General features: G+C 40.8%; 1 protein-coding gene across 1 annotated transcript in view; it reads left to right on the top strand.

The window, feature by feature from the left end:
• Positions 1 to 15,685, top strand: part of LYSMD2 (LysM domain containing 2) — a 74,400-nt gene extending 58,715 nt beyond the window's left edge. The window contains exon 3 of the mRNA XM_073618710.1: positions 15,183 to 15,685. Coding sequence (XP_073474811.1) covers positions 15,183 to 15,228 — 46 coding nt within the window. The 3' untranslated portion in view covers positions 15,229 to 15,685. The remainder of the gene's footprint in view (positions 1 to 15,182) is intronic.
• Positions 15,686 to 16,312: the final 627 nt, after the last annotated feature.

The raw sequence follows: 16,312 nt of genomic DNA, 5'->3' as shown, positions 1-16,312 counted from the left end.
GCCCCCCAGCCCCCCCCTTTTTACTTACCTGAGCCCCGAATTTCCCTTAGCGGAGACGCGCTTTCCCTCTCTGCACGGGGTCCTGGCTCTTGATTGGATGGATTGATCGCAGCGTAGCCATTGGCTTTCACTGCTGTCAATCAAATCCAATGACGCGGGCGCCAGGGGCCAGGGCCGAGTCCGGCATTCATGTCTATGGATGCCGAATGCTGGACTCGGGAGCATGCCAGCAAGGTAACCCCCTGGGAGAGCGTTTCTCCTAGGGGGTTATCTGATGCGAGGAGGAGCAGCGGGAGCCACTGAGGGACTCCAGAAGAGGACGATCGGAGCCACTCTGTGCAAAACGAGCTGCACAGTGAAGGTAAGTATGACATGTTTGTTATTTTAAATAAAAAAAAAAAAAAAAAAGCATTCTTTGTATTAAGGTAAAAAAATCTTCAGTATGCAGCCCCCCTTATATTTACCTGAGCCTAATCTCGATGCAGTGATGTGAATGAGAGCTGACGCTCTCTCAGCTCTCTCCCTCCTCATTGGCTCAGACACAGCAGCAGGATCCATTGGCTCTCACTTCTGCCAGGTACTGCCTGTGAGGTGGGCTGAGCCGTACTCTGTGTGTCTTATGGACACACAGGACCAGCTCGGGAGCGAGCACGCACAAGTGCACCCCTAGCAAGCGGCTTGCTAGAGGGGCACTTGGCAGGGGGTGGGGAACCCGAGAAGAGGAGGATCAGGGCTACCTTGTGCAAAGCCATTACACAGAGCCGGTAAGTATGACTTGTTTGTTATTTAAAGAAAAAAAATCTGAACATTTACAATCACTTTAACCTCCACGTATGGAAAGGCTTCTTCAAAGTAAAGCCGCTTTCATACTGACTCGGTGTGCTTCTCCTGCAGCGTGGGTGTAGCACAGTGTACCTGCGGTTTTCATGTGAGTTAGCTGCGCTCTGCCATAGACTTCTCTTTTATGTCCTGCTGTTTTGGTGCGTTTTCAGAAGGTGCACCAAAACTGCTACATGCACAAAGTGCTCTGCTCTCCAGTTCCCAGCACAGATCTAAGCTGTAGCAAGTAAAGCTCACACTGGAACCAGCAAAGATTGTAATAGTGTAGTATTTATTACATCATGAGAATCACATACATAGCATGCCAGACTGATATATCAATGCAAAACCACTGTAACTTGCCTAGAAAGCTGCTGCTGACCGATATTGTGCAGCGGCGTGACGTCAGCACTAATGTCTCATCTGATAGGCCATCTTCAGGGGTCCCCTGAAGACGGCCTATACAATTCCCTTGTATATGTATCTCCAGATGTCTAGAAGCGAGATCATTTTGTGTATTTCCGGTGGCTGTCACATAGATTATATACAATACAGGAAGTATTATACAAAAAAAGGTAGAAGGAAAAATTAACAGGATGCAGTGCATACTAGTACATTATGACTTAAGCCAGCTGGGCAACCCATTTCTTTTCTTTATTACATAGGCTTTACTACTGATTTTAAATATGATTTGCAATACATAATTGCCCACTCACAGCTTGGGAATTGATTTAAATTGTAGATCTCAAGTAGTTTTATATACAGTTGTGTTCATAAGTTTACATACCCTGGCAGAATTTATGATTTTTTTGGATATTTTTCAGAGAATATAAATAACACAAAAACACTTCTTTCACTCATGGTTAGTGTTTGGCTGAAGCTATTTATTATCAATCAACTGTGTTTACTCTTTTTAAATCATAATGGCAACGGAAACTACCCAAATGACCCTGATCAAACGTTTACATACCCTGGTGATTTTGGCCTGATAACATGCACACAAGTTGACACAAAGGGGTTTGAATGGCTATTAAAGGTAACCATCCTCACCTGTGATCTGTTTGCTTGTAATTAGCGTGTGCGTATAAAAGGTCAATGCGTTTCAGGACTCCTGACAGACCCTTGCATCTTTCATCCAGTGTTGCAATGACGTTTCTGGATTCAGAGTCATGGGGAGAGCAAAATAATTTAAAAGTAAAATTGAATAAAGTGGTCTTGTGCAAAAAATATGTCACTGAATAACACTGTGATACAATGTACACACTTAATGGTATTGAATTAATACCTAAATAAGTGAAAAATAACCATATGAAGAATCAATGTGCAAAATGCCATAAAAACAGACATAAAAAAATAAATAATAAATATCAAAAGTAAAAGTGTCCAATGAACCCTCCAATGATGTGTAGTGATCATATGTCGTGGAATAACAACGTTATGATAAACATAATAAGCCTCAAAAAAAGTGAATTAAATCGTGATGTTTTGAAACAAATAATTCTCTAGGTGAATGAATAAAGAAAACTTCTGCCGTCTTCACAGCCTGAAGAATTAATAGAGGTGTTGTTATTGAGAAGAAGTGTCCATATGTATTTTGTAGTTGGCTTCTCAGTATTAAAGTCTCCCAGAACTCTCACCTTAATGTTGTGGGTTAGTAGCTTTTAGTATCTGAGATCTCCACTGTTCCCCATAAGTGGGCCGGTCCTCCGGTACTTCTCCAATAGACAAACTACTCCACTCGGATATCCCAGTGTATAAGAAGGGAATACCTCAGTGAGATATGGGGAATAAAAGAAAGAAGCCTCCAATAGTATGTCAGGACCAAACAGTATGTTTATTTATAAGCTGGGCAAAGTAAACTCTTACATTTCAACATTAAAAACAAGTAGGGAACAAATTCAGCGTTGTTCCATGCCTTCTTACGTCACTTCCGGTGTGCGTCTATCTCGGCCAACCCCCACGCGTTATGTCGCATCTCATGACTTCATCTGTGGAACCGGATTGGCTGTTAAGCCATGATTTAAATATTGTATAACCGGAAGTTGTCTAGCGCCCATTTTTTTTAAAGTCTGCTATAAGTAACCACAGCGGCCATTATACTGGCTGCCTAGTACTATTGCGGTCAGCCATTTTCTTGTAGTTTGGTGTCTGCAATGTATGTATATGCAGACCGAACTTAATATGTGTATGTGAATATAACCAACAAATCTGGCTCACTAATAATCTATCAATAATTCACAGGTAGTATACAACTAGATGCTAATATATCAATATTATAAATACTAAGTGTATACTAATAGTATAAATACCAAATTTAGTGTTTTGTGATACACTTTGAGGTTTGGCTGCAATTATTGATTTATCACTTGAAGTTCTGTATTAGGTTTGCTTTTTATTATTACTCTCAGTAGCGCGGGAGACACATTCACAAAGCAAAAGAATTGTCTAAGGATCTGCGGGAAAAGGTAATTAAACTGTATAAAACAGGAAAGGGATATAAAAAGATATCCAAAGAATTAAGAATGCCAATCAGCAGTGTTCAAACTAATCAAGAAGTGGAAAATGAGGCGTCCTGTTGAAACCAAACCATGGTCAGGTAGACCAACTAAAATTTCAGCCACAACTGCCAGGAAAATTGTTCGGGATGCAAAGAAAAGCCCACAAATAACTTCAGGTGAAATATAGGACTCTCTAAAAACATGTGGTGTGGCTGTTTCAAGATGCACAATAAGGAGGCACTTGAAGAAGGATGGGCTGCATGGTCGAGTCGCCAGAAGAAAGCTATCACTACGCAAATGCCACAAAGTATCCCGCTTACACTACGCCAAGCAGCTCAGAGACAAGCCTCAAACCTGGCACAAAGTCATTTTGAGTGATGATACCAAAATTTAGCTTTATGGCCACAACCACGTGCGCTACATTTGAAGAGGAGTCAACAAGGCCTATGATGAAAGGTACATTGGTAGATTGCTGATGTTTTGGGAATGTGTGAGCTACAAAAGCACAGGAAATTTGGTCAAAATTGTTGGCAAGATGAATGCAGTATGTTATCAAAAAATACTGGAGGAGCATTTGCATTCATTAGCCAGAAAGCTGTGCATGGGACGTACTTTGACATTCCAACATAACAATGATCTAAAACACAAGGCCAAGTCGACCTGTCATTGGCTTCAGCAGAATAAAGTGAAGGTTCTGGAGTGGCCATCTCAGTCTCTTGACCTCAATATCATTGAGCCACTCTGGGGAGATCTCAAACGTGCAGTTCTTGCAAGACAGCACAAGAATTTACAGGAACTGGAGATTTTTTGCCAAGAGGAATGGTCAGCTTTACCATCTGAGAAGATAAAGAGCCTCATCCACAAATACCATAAAAGACTTCAAGCTGTCATTGATCTTAAAGGGGGCAATAACACGATATTAAGAACTGGGGTATGTAAACTTTTGATCAGGATCATTTGGGTTGTTTCTGTTGCCACTATGATTTAAAAAGAGTAAACACGTTTGATAATAAATGGCTTCAGCCAAACACTAACCATACAAGAAAGAAAAGTGAAAATGTCCAAATTGGGCCCAAAGTGTCAAGATTTTGTGTGGCCACCATTATTTTCCAGCACTGCCTTAACCCTCTTGGGCATGGAGTTCACCAGAGCTTCACAGGTTGCCACTGGAGTCCTCTTCCACTCCTCCATGACGACATCATGGAGCTGGTGGATGTTAGAGACCTTGCACTCCTCCACCTTCCGTTTGAGGATGCCCCACAGATGCTTAAAAGGGTTTAGTTCTGGAGACATGCTTGGCCAGTCCATCACCTTTACCCTCAGCTTCTTTAGCAAGGCAGTGGTCTTCTTGGAGGTGTGTTTGGGATCATTATCATGTTGGAATACTGCCCTGCGGCCCAGTCTCCGAAGGGAGGGGATCATGCTCTGCTTCAGTATGTCACAGTACATGTTGGCATTCATGGTTCCCTCAATGAACGGTAGCTCCCCAGTTACGGCAGCCCCAGACCATGACACTCCCACCACCATGCTTGACTTTAGGCAAGACACTCTTGTCTTTGTATTCCTCACCTGGTTGCCGCCACTATCTTGTTGTCATCAGACCACAGGACATGGTTCCAGTAATCCATGTCCTTAGTCTGCTTGTCTTCAGCAAACTGCGGGCTTTCTTGTGCATCATCTTTAGAAGAGGCTTCCTTCTGGGACGACAGCTATGCAGACCAATTTGATGCAGTGTGCAGCGTATGGTCTGAGCACTGACAGACCACCCCCTTCAACCTCTGCAGCAATGCTGGCAGCACTCATACGTCTACTTCCCAAAGACAACCTCTGGATATGACGCTGAGCACGTGCACTCAACTTCTTTGGTCGACCATGGTGAGGCCTGTTCTGAGTGAAACCTGTCCTGTTAAACCGCTGTATGGTCCTGGCCACAGTGCTGCAGCTCAGTTTCAGGGTCTTGGCAATCTTCTTATAGCCTAGGCCATCTTTATGTAGAGCAACAATTCTTTTTTTCAGATCCTAAGAGAGTTACCATGACTCCCTCAGCTGTCAGTCACATTGCCTCTTGAAGACTTAGCTTACCTGTAGGTAAGAGTGATTGGGGAATTTATGTCTCTCCTCTTCCTACTGCCCCCTCGTGCCAACTATCTGATCCTTTTGCATTCATTTATCTCTTTATAGATATTTTTACCTCAAATTGCTCCTGATGAGTGGATAAACTCCACGAAAGGCGTAGAGCCGTTATATGCTACACCTTGCAATCGTGTGCTTGAGATTCTCCTAGGACTATGCATTTCATCAATTATCTTTATCAATTTTAAGATCATTTATGTGTACCTCTAACCCGAACAATGTATTCTATATCAATATGTTCATGTGTGTGTGTATATATATATATATATATATATATATATATATATATATATATATATATATATATATATATATATATATATATATATAATCTTAAGATGATATCTAATGTTACATAATTTACTATGAATCTCTGTATATGGACGAGGAATCATTAAACATGTCTTTGCATACTTACTTTGCAGTTATGCTTCATATAAAGTCCCACAAACCCTTCCTGTTTTTAATACATTACCAGGGATGGAGGCAGATGAACCTACCCACTCATTGCCTCATATAAAGTCCCAACTACCCCCCCCCCCCCCCCTTTTCTCAATTTCTTCCTCCAAACACAGCAAGTCGAGTTATTGCCAAACAGCTCAATTTTGGTCTCACCTGACCACAGCACTTTCTCCCAATCCTTCTCTGAATCATTTAGATGTTTATTGGAAAACTACGGACAGGCCTGTACATCTGCCTTCTTGAGGAGGGGGACATTGCGGGTGCTGCAGGATTTCAATCCATGGCAGCGTATTGTGTTACCAATGGTTTGTTTGGTGACTGTGGTCCCAACTGCCTTGAGATCAGTCACAGGCTCCTCCCATGTAGTTCTGGGCTGATCCCTCACTTTTGTCATAATCATCCTTACCCCATGAGGCAAAGTCATGCATGAAGCTCCAGAGCAAGAGCGATTGATGGTTATTATGTATTTCTTCCATTTGTGAATAATCGTTCCAACAGTTGTCTCCTTCTCACAAGCTTCTTGCTGATGGTCTTGTAGCCCATTCCAGCTTTGTGCAGGTCTACAATCTTGTCCCTGACATCCTTTAACAGCTCTTTGGTCTTGCCCAGGATGGTGAGGTTTGAATGGAAGACAAATTCTGGGGACAGGTGTCTTTTATACACAAAATGAGTTGTCTTTAGGAGAACCTTCGCAAATTGATAGGACTAATCTGTGTACCACATGAGCACATACTGTAGTTTGTGGGAGCTAGAATTATTGTTGGTTGGTAGGGGATACTTATTTTACTCACTAAACTACAACTCCATTTATAACATTTGTATCGTGTATTTTTCTGGATTTTTGGTTGATATTCTACGTCTATTATTTTAAATACACCTATGATAAAAATTATAGACCCTTCATTTCTTTGTAAGTGGGCAAACTTACACAATCTGCAGGGGATCACATAATTTACCCCACTGTATGTGTGTGTGTATATGTGTATGTGTGTGTGTATGTATGTGTGTATATATATATATATATATATATATATATATATATATATATATATATATATATTATTATATATTATTATAGTATTCTTTTTTTATATTTATGTTATTGCAGAGCTTGGCTTTGTTGCATAGGGATCACCAAACATTTACTGAATTGAATTTTATCTGGTCATGCATCAACATCTTTAACATAATGGAAATTATCACACTGTAAGTGACATCCTTTGAAAGGCCCTTTAAACACCAAATGGCTTCAGAATAGCTGTAGTCGTCCTTTCGAAATATTATAATTAGTCCTCAGTGCTCAAATGTCCTAACAGTTAATTGAAAAGAAGGCCTTCAGCTGCTGGAAAAATACGCCCCCGGCAAATAATAACCTACCGACACGACCAGCGCTTCTATAATTCACTAGCAAGCTTCTGTTGTTCACCAACCTGCATGACTCTTGTAGTAATTTTAGACTCTTATCAGACTATCTGACCCAACCGAGTACGGGTCAAATAAAGCTCATATGTTCCAAAACAAATGTATATGGTATCTTCTATCTTCTCAAGTGTTCTCCTTTAAGGCTCCAAGATTGTGTTCCAAAAACAAAACTAGCTATAGTGTAATATGTCCACATACACCATACAATTAATATCTCTTTATAGTAATGTGCTCAACTACTGTATATGTGCTAATATCCATTGTGCATCCCGCCGTGTAAATCACATGCCTAAGTACCCCTACCAAACTAGTACATTCTAGTATTCATCCATCCCTCCATCAATACATCTTTCTTCCCCCACTCGATCCAGACGCACTGCTAATTGCTTCAATCCTTCTGAGATATCAATAATAATATATATATATATATATATATATATATATATATATATATATATATATATATATATATACATATATATATATATATATGCGTACACACACACAAGGGGTCCTCAAAAAGTTTCCTCAGTTTCATATATTTAAAAAAGTGTGGAAACTTTTTGAAGAACCCTTGTATAATATAGTGTAATCTATTTTCACAAATGGACAAGTATATAAAATAAATGTGCTCACATGTGTTAAATTAAATTACCATGTGCACTCCGATCCTCATGCATCAATCCCCATGCTGCTAGACATGACCAGAGTCTATGCCCACATGTCACTGGGCTTGCTCTCATTAATATTAAACTTCTTTACTGCTTAATATCCCCAAACAAAGTGTTCTCCTCATTAGAATGCAGAATGACCATGTGAAAAAACAAACTCCTACCACAGTGCAGCCACATACAGCAAAAAAAAATGTATTTCATGCTAAAATGCTCACATGTATAGAAATGAATGAGAGACCAGTAACCAAGATGGTGGATGGGGCACTTCAGGTTGCGTCTTGACATCACTTCTTGACTGCTTTGGTTACCTGACTTTCTCAAAATACATTTTAGCAATTCTTTCTTTTCAGATGTCAAATAGATATACTGACATTCAGAGGCCCATTCACACTTTTTGGCTTGAAAACCACAATTTTTTTTTTTTTATTTGAATCCCGCATTTATAAATATCACCCACAAAATCGAGGTACATAGTTGGTAAGGCTGAAAAAAGTCCAAGTCCAACCTGTGTGTGTGTTTTTTTTATGTCAGTATTACGTTGTATATCCTGTATGTTATGGTCGTTTAGGTGCCAATCTAATGTTTTTTTTACATTTTCTATGCTTCCTGCTGAAACCACTGCTTGTGGAAGAGGATTCCACATTCTTACCGTAAAGAACCCTCTATGCAGTTTCTGGTTAAAATGCTTTTCTTCTAATTTTAGTGAATGGCCACGTGTCTTATTAAACTCCCTTTCGCAGAAGTTTTATCCCTATTGTTGGGTCACCAGTACGGTATTTGTACATTGAAATCATATCCTCTCTCAAGCGTCTCTTCTCTAGAGAGAATAAGTTCAGTGCTTGTAATCTTTCCTCATAACTAATATCCTCCAGACCCTTTATTAGCTTTGTTGCCCTTCTCTGTACTCCCTCCATTTCCAGTACATCCTTCCTGAGGACTGGTGCCCAGAACTGGATGGCATAATCCAGGGGCGTCCGGACCAAAGTTTTATAGAGTGGGAAAATGATTGTTTTATCTCTGGAGTTAATTCCCTTTTTAATACATGCCAATATTCTATTGGCTTTGCTTGCAGCAGCTTGGCATTGCATGCCATTGCTGTGCCTGTCATCTACTAGGACCCCCAGGTCCTTTTCCATCCTAGATCCCCCCAGAGGTTCTCCCCCTAGTCAGGGTCATCTTTAAGGCAGGCCAAAAGGGGAAGCTGCCCTGGGCCCCATCGTTGTGGGGCCCAAAGCAGCTGCCTCATACTTACCAACTAGCCCAGGTTAAATTCCCTTGTCTCAAAGTTTTAGTCCCGTGCTGTGTCCCGATATCTCAGTGTGAAGTTCTGTTACTAATGCTGCCCAGCTCTGCCCTATTGCCGTGTACAGATGACTCACCTACAGGCCCTGTGTTTACATGTAAATAACCTGCACTGATATGTAAATAGCGGCGGCATTATTATGTAAATAGCCGCGGATCTGCAGCATTGATATGTTAATAATGTTGACACATTGGTATCAGTGTAGAAATCCCTCTTTATATTGGTGGGTGGCATAAAATCCCTGTTACAGGGTGATCAGTGCAAATTCCCCCTCACATTGGTGGTCATTGTAAAATCTCCATTACATTGGTGGTCAGTGTAGAATCCCCCACCATATACTTGCCAAAGATTTCCAGCTTTGCTCTACATGATTCAGAATTTGCCATAGTGTACTCCTCCTAACTAATCCCATCCCCCCACAACTGCTACTGATCCCATCAACCCCCCAGCATTGCCACTGATCACCCCCCCCAGCATTGCCAATGATACCAGGAGTACTAGTATTCCTAGGCGTTTTCTGTCTATTGATGGGTCCCCTCACCTCCCCAGTCCGTGGTGTGCAGGCAGTAAGGAGATAATGTGCTGTAATCTTTAGCAACCAATCAATGAGCAGTAATAATGTGCACTAACCTCTTGCAATCAATCATTGAGCAGTAAGGATATGCAGTAACCAATCAGTGAGCAGTAATAATGTGCATTAACCTCTAGCAACCAATTAGTGAGTGGTAAGGATATCCAGTAACCTCTACTAACCCATCAGTGAGCAGTATTGATGTACAGCACAGTAATCCCTAGCAACCAATCAACAAGCAGAAGTCCTGTGCTGTAACTTCTAGCAAATAATCAGTGAGACATAAAGTGTGCTGTAACCTCTAGCAGCCAATCAGTGAGCGGTAATGATACACTGTAACTTCTGGCAACCAATCGCAATCTAAATCTGTACTGAGTGGTAAATAACAATCACCTCCCGTGCTATCCCATGATTAAGGTACAAGCGTATCGAAACATGTTGGGGGCGTGGCCGTAAGAAGGATAACACCACGTACTAGTGACAGGAAGAAGCTAGCTGCACGGTTAACCGAGAGGGGGAGACAGCTATATCCATCTATGAAGCAAGCGGTGAGGGGGTGAGAGATACCTTGAACGCTCGTAATTAGAGGGTCCGACGTGACCGCATACCCCCTAGGAGGTTGATCTTAGCTGCTGTTTGATATTACATTGGACGGATTGCTGTGGAGTTTGCTGTGCTATTTTGTTTTATACACAATGTGAGTGGAACTTTTGAAGTGAATTTTGCAGTGTGAATCATTAAAGTGTTTTACGTTATTACACTATTGGGAGTTTTTTTCTAATTTTATATGGAACGAGCCTCCTGGATTGACATGGTTTAACCCTTGCCAGTAGCAACAGTCATCTATGCCTTTTAGCCTCATACGAAAGTGGAGGCATGAGGAGCTGGTGAGTGGCTGCCCATAGGGAGAGTGGTCACTAAACACTGAGGTGTGGTGGAAGAGTATGTTAGAAGAACTCGCATTCCTATAACAGAAGGACTTGCTGTGGCACAATTTATGCTGTTTTTTGATCACTATCACGGACACTATTTGTTGCACTCTCATTTATAGACTGTATAATTATTTTTACCACAAGGGAATTATGTATAGCAACATCTGAGTAATATTAGCACTGAGTCACGATATGTATTAGTTATTATGGTGTTTATAATTTAATATTTTTACTGAATATGATGTGGGGGTATCATTAAGATACTTATTTTTGTGTAAGTTGAGTTGCACTATATGTAGATATACACCAGTAAAAAGGTGGTGGTTAGATTTTTTATTTTATTTTTCACCGTAGGGGGTGAATTAGATGAGTTGGGAATAGCGCCACAATTTAATTTGTCACGGGAGGTGATTGTTATTTACCACTCAGTACAGATTTAAATTCCATTTCACTATTGTCTTATTTGTTAAGTGGCAGCTATAGGTAGGTAGTTTCGATCGGATGTTTAATATCATCTAGGTGAACTATCCAAGGCGCAGTGGGGGTTGACCTAGTATAGGGTGGAGTTTATCTAGGAATAACCGCACATTTTTAAAAAACCAATCGCAATCGCTGCCTAATCTGATTCAGTAAACTCATTTTGAGTCTAGCTCCTATTTATTGTATATCTCAGAGCAGGTGGAGAGCGAAATTACATGGAGGGGGAGGCCCAAGAAAATGTTTGCCCGGGGTCCAATCAATATTAAAGTCGGCCCTGCCCCTAGTGAGTAGATTGCATTCCACCTAAATTCATTATTTTACATTTTTCTACACTAAACCTAATTTAGCATGTAGTTGCCCACCCCATTCATTTGTTCAGATCTTCTTGCAAGGTTTCCACATTCTGCGGAGAGGCTATTTGCCCTGCTTGGCTTAGTATCATCCGCAAATACTGAGATTCAGCTGTTTATCACATCCTCCAGGTCATTTATGAATACATTAAATAGGATTGTTCCCAGGGCAGAACCCTGGGGGCCCCACTTTTCAGACCGGACCATTTCGAGTACTCCCCATTTATCACTACTGTCTGAACTCGCCCTTGTAGCCAGTTTTCAATCCAGGTACTCACCCTTTGGTCCAGGCCGACAGCCCTTAGTTTGTACAGTGAACGTTTGTGGGGAACTGTATCAAATGCCTTTTGCAAAACCAGATAGACTACCTCTATATGCCTTCCTTCATCTAGATGGCAGCTCACCTCCTCATAGAAGGTTAATAGATTTGTTTGGCAAGAACGATTTTTCTTGAATCCAGGCTGATTACTGCTAATGATACCATTTTCTATTTTTACTAAAATCTTGTATATAATACCTTATCATCCCTTCCAAGAGCTTGCATACTATTGATGTTAGGCTAACTGGTCTGTAGTTCCCAGGGATATATCTTGGTCCTTTTTTAAAGATTGGAGAAAAGCCAATGTAGCACCAATCAGCTGGTACTATACCATTCAGTAGACTGTTCGTAAAAATTAGGAACAGCGGTCTGGCAATTACTTGACTGAGTTCCTTAAGGACTCTCGGGTGCAAGAAGCCATCTGGTCCTGGTGACCTATTTATGTTGTTTTTCAAGTCTGCTTTTAATTTTATCCTCCGTTAACCATGAGGGTGCTTACTGTGTCGTGTCATGAGGATAAACCTTGCAGTTTTGGTTACTGAAGTCCCCCCGTTTCCCTTGTGAAGACTGAGGAGAATCATTCTTTATGGGGCCAATATGCTCTGTCCTCCCTCTTTTAATATTTATGTACTTAAACAATTTCTTGGGATTTTTTTTACTCTCCTCCACTATGTGCCTTTCGTGTTCTATCTTAGCCGCCCTGATTACACCCTTACATTTCTTATTGCATTCTTTGTACAGTTGGAATGCTGATGATGATCCCTCCACCTTGTATTTTTTGAAGGCCTTTTCCTTTGCTTTTATATGAATTTTTATGTTGGCGTTAAGCCACACAGGGCTTTTATTAGCTCTTTTAAATGTATTACCCTTTGGGATGCACTGGCTAATACCCTTATTTAATATGCTCCTAAAGCACACCAATTTTGCCTCCGTGTTCCTTGTTCCTAGAATTTTATCCCATTTAGTAACTTCTAGCAAGGAACGCTAGTTCTGGAAGTTGGCTCTTTTGAAATTCATTGTCTTTGTATTCCCCTCATGCTTCCTATTTGTGTATGCTGAAATGCTTTGTTTTGCTTTGCTTTGCTGAAATTGCTTTATGCTGAAACGAATTGACCTGTGATCGCTGTTTTCTAAGTTGCCCCGTATTTCTACATCCGGGATCAAGTCTGTATTCTTAGTAATTAGTAGGTCTGGTAACACATTGTTTCTTGTTGGTGCACTTACCATCTGACCCATGAAATTGTCCTGTAAGACATTTAGGAAATGGCGAGCCTTAGACGAATGCACGGTTCATTCCGCCCAGTCTATGTCTGGATAATTAAAATCCCCCATTATAATGACACTTCCCATCCTTGCCGCCATTCCAAACTGTGATAGGAGGTCTGTCTCTCCCTCCTCCCCTAGGTTATATAGCATACTCCCAGTATTACTTTCGTTCCTTTGTAACTCTACCCATAAGGATTCCACCTCTTCCCCTTGCTCCATTAGTGATGTCATCCCTCACATTCTCCTGTATATCATTTTTGTTATACAGGCACACCCCTCCCCTTTTTTACCCTCCCTGTCCCTGCGAATACCATTGAATGGTGGCCAGCCAATCATGAGAGCTATTGAACCAGGTCTCTGAAATTCCCACCATATCGAATTCCTCCTCATACAGTAGCAGCTCTAGTTCTCCCATCTTGTCTGCCAGACTCATTAGTGAACATGCCTCGTAGTTTTGTCCAGATGGATACTATCTCCTTTTTGGGTGTTCTGAGGTTGCAAATAGGACTTGTTACTATACTTTCCATGGGTTTAGGTGCTTTAGTCAACCTACCACTAATGCCCCCAATACTACCCACCGAAGTACGTTCCACGCTGGCTATCTCTGTTTGGACCCCACACCTGTTGCCTCGGTTCGGCTCTAAAGCAATGCCTATATTTAAAATGTCCTCTTAATAAAATCCTACTGCAGATTTAGAAATGTGACTACCCTCTCTCTGTGAAAACACTTATGGGTTCTATTTTATATAAAAAAAAAAATTCTTTGCAAAAGTCTCAGCATTCACATTGTTGTTTTTCAGGAATAATCCATGTAATGTGTGTATTGTATGAAATGTTTTGTATTTATTTCTTATGATCTATAGCACCACCTAGTGGCCATACTGCTGCATTTTCTTTAAATATTGCATTCTGGCCACATGATGGAGCGGACAGTCATAAGAAATAAAGAGTATATGACATTTCACACATAGGCACATTAAGGGGAATTTTTTTTTTTTTTTTTTTTATAAACAGACTTTTACTGTTTTGGGGCACATATTGCTATAGGGATGCAGAAAGGAAATGTGGCTTCCCTTCCCCTTCTCCCCTGTGAACATTACTGCAGGTAAGTCTGAGTCATGCAAAACTAGCTGGAACCTGGCACCCCTTGTGTCCCTTCAGAAGTGAATCTTGACTCTAGATCAGTGGTCTCCAAACTACTTGCTTTTATCCTGCCTTTGGGGTAATATTTCATCTTCTCATACCAATGATTGGGCATAATTCCATCAACTGACACAAACAATGGGGCACAATTCCTCCTAATGACTCCAATGATGGAACACAGTTCCTGCCAGTGACACCAACGATGGGGCACAATTCCTCTTGCTGACACTAAAAATGGGGCATTATTTACTCCCACTGATGCTGGGAGATTTTCCACTTCCAGTGGTCACAGTCTCGCCCCCCTAAAGTCCAGAATACAGTAAACTGGCCCTATGTTTAGAAAGTTTGGAGACCCCTGTTCTAGATGGTGCTGTTTGTATCAAATCTTTAATCTACAGCAGAAGCAAGAGTTTTTTGTTTTTTTTAACATTTGCAAGGCTAGGCCCACAAAAGCCAAGGCTCTGAAAAGCAATCTGCTATGGCTCTCTTTTCAGAGCACAGCTAATTAGCCATTGTCAGGTGTTCAGGAGACAATCCTGCCACCTCCCGATTTTCTATTTTTGTTTTCTTTATAATGGGGCTAATGCACAGCAACTGTAATGCAAGCGTTTGGCTTGCAGTTATGGAACCACTCCATTGACTTTAATGGCCAAGTTTGACTGGTGGCACCACCTGTCCAGCCATGCATTTTATGTTATGATGTGAATGATAACATGTATAGTAACTCATTTGGCTAAAGGGAATTATAGTTCTATATAAGGTTTGGTCTTTTGATAACCTTTACATATTTGTGTTTCTTTTTACTTCTAGACATGAAGAGGAGGGGTTCTATTCAACTTCCTCCTATCAGCATTGAGCACCACCCATCAGATTCTTCAAGTTCTGGATGTCACCACACCAGAAGATCTAAGGACTTCTATCTGATCTGCTGATCCACAGCTATTTTATTGCTATAATTGCACTGAATCTGTTATATCTATTTTATTCACAGAATTTCATGTCACAGCAGCCTTTCTTTTGCAGACCTTTCATGTAACCAGCTATTTACAAGTTTTATTATTTTGTGTTTGAAGTTTTAAACATAAAAGGGACGTTTTTTGCAATATTCCTTCCTATGACTGTTTCTGTTATATGACTGTTCAGCAACCTCTTTCATTTGCAATACAGACAGTGTGTCTTTGATTTATTATTGCTCATTTTAACTATCGTTTGTTCAGTCCCTTGCATTTGTTACATTTGTATTTTTAGTTTGCCGAGTGAATGGTGTATGACTTATTTTGTGTGTGCTTTGTTGATTAAAATTCTTAAGCTTACCATTTCTGATTCTTTTGTTTCAATTCATTTTACCCATTAAATAAAATTACTAGCTTACCATAATGCCTTGTTTTACGGGGGAATTCAATAAAGCACTTAGAGCAGTTTTTGGCAGTATTTCCTTTAGAACTGCCTGTGTCTGATTCAGACACACATATGCACAGTTTCCGGTAGAATTACCCATGTGTGTCAGATTCAGGTAGTTCTAACTACTGCCACTTTAAGAACCTGTTGCTATGACAGCGATAGATTCTTCAATAATTATTGCCAGTTCCCAGATTATGAAACTGGCAGTAATTACAGTGATATTAAAGGTTTGGGGTTTTTTTTCTTTCTTAAACAAACATCGTACTTACCTGCTCTGTTCAATGGTTTTAAACAGAGTAGCCCAGATACTCTTCTTCTCGAGTCCCCCGCCGGTGCTCCTGGCTCCTCCCCCTTGACCAGTGATCCCAATAGGAAGCTGCTAGTTATGGGAGCATCAAACCCCCCCACTCTCTCATACACTCACTGGCTGTGATTTACAGCAGTGGGAGCCAATGGCTCCTGCTCTTGTGTCTCAGCCATAGAGGAAAGAGAGACCCGGGACAGTCTGCTCCCACGAACATTGCTGGATCCAGAGGGAG

This window comes from Aquarana catesbeiana, linkage group LG03 (assembly GCF_042186555.1).
Source record: "Aquarana catesbeiana isolate 2022-GZ linkage group LG03, ASM4218655v1, whole genome shotgun sequence".
Taxonomy (NCBI): Eukaryota; Metazoa; Chordata; class Amphibia; order Anura; family Ranidae; genus Aquarana; species Aquarana catesbeiana.
The sequence above is the reverse complement of the archived record's forward strand: the minus strand, read 5'-3'. Positions and strand labels throughout refer to the sequence as shown.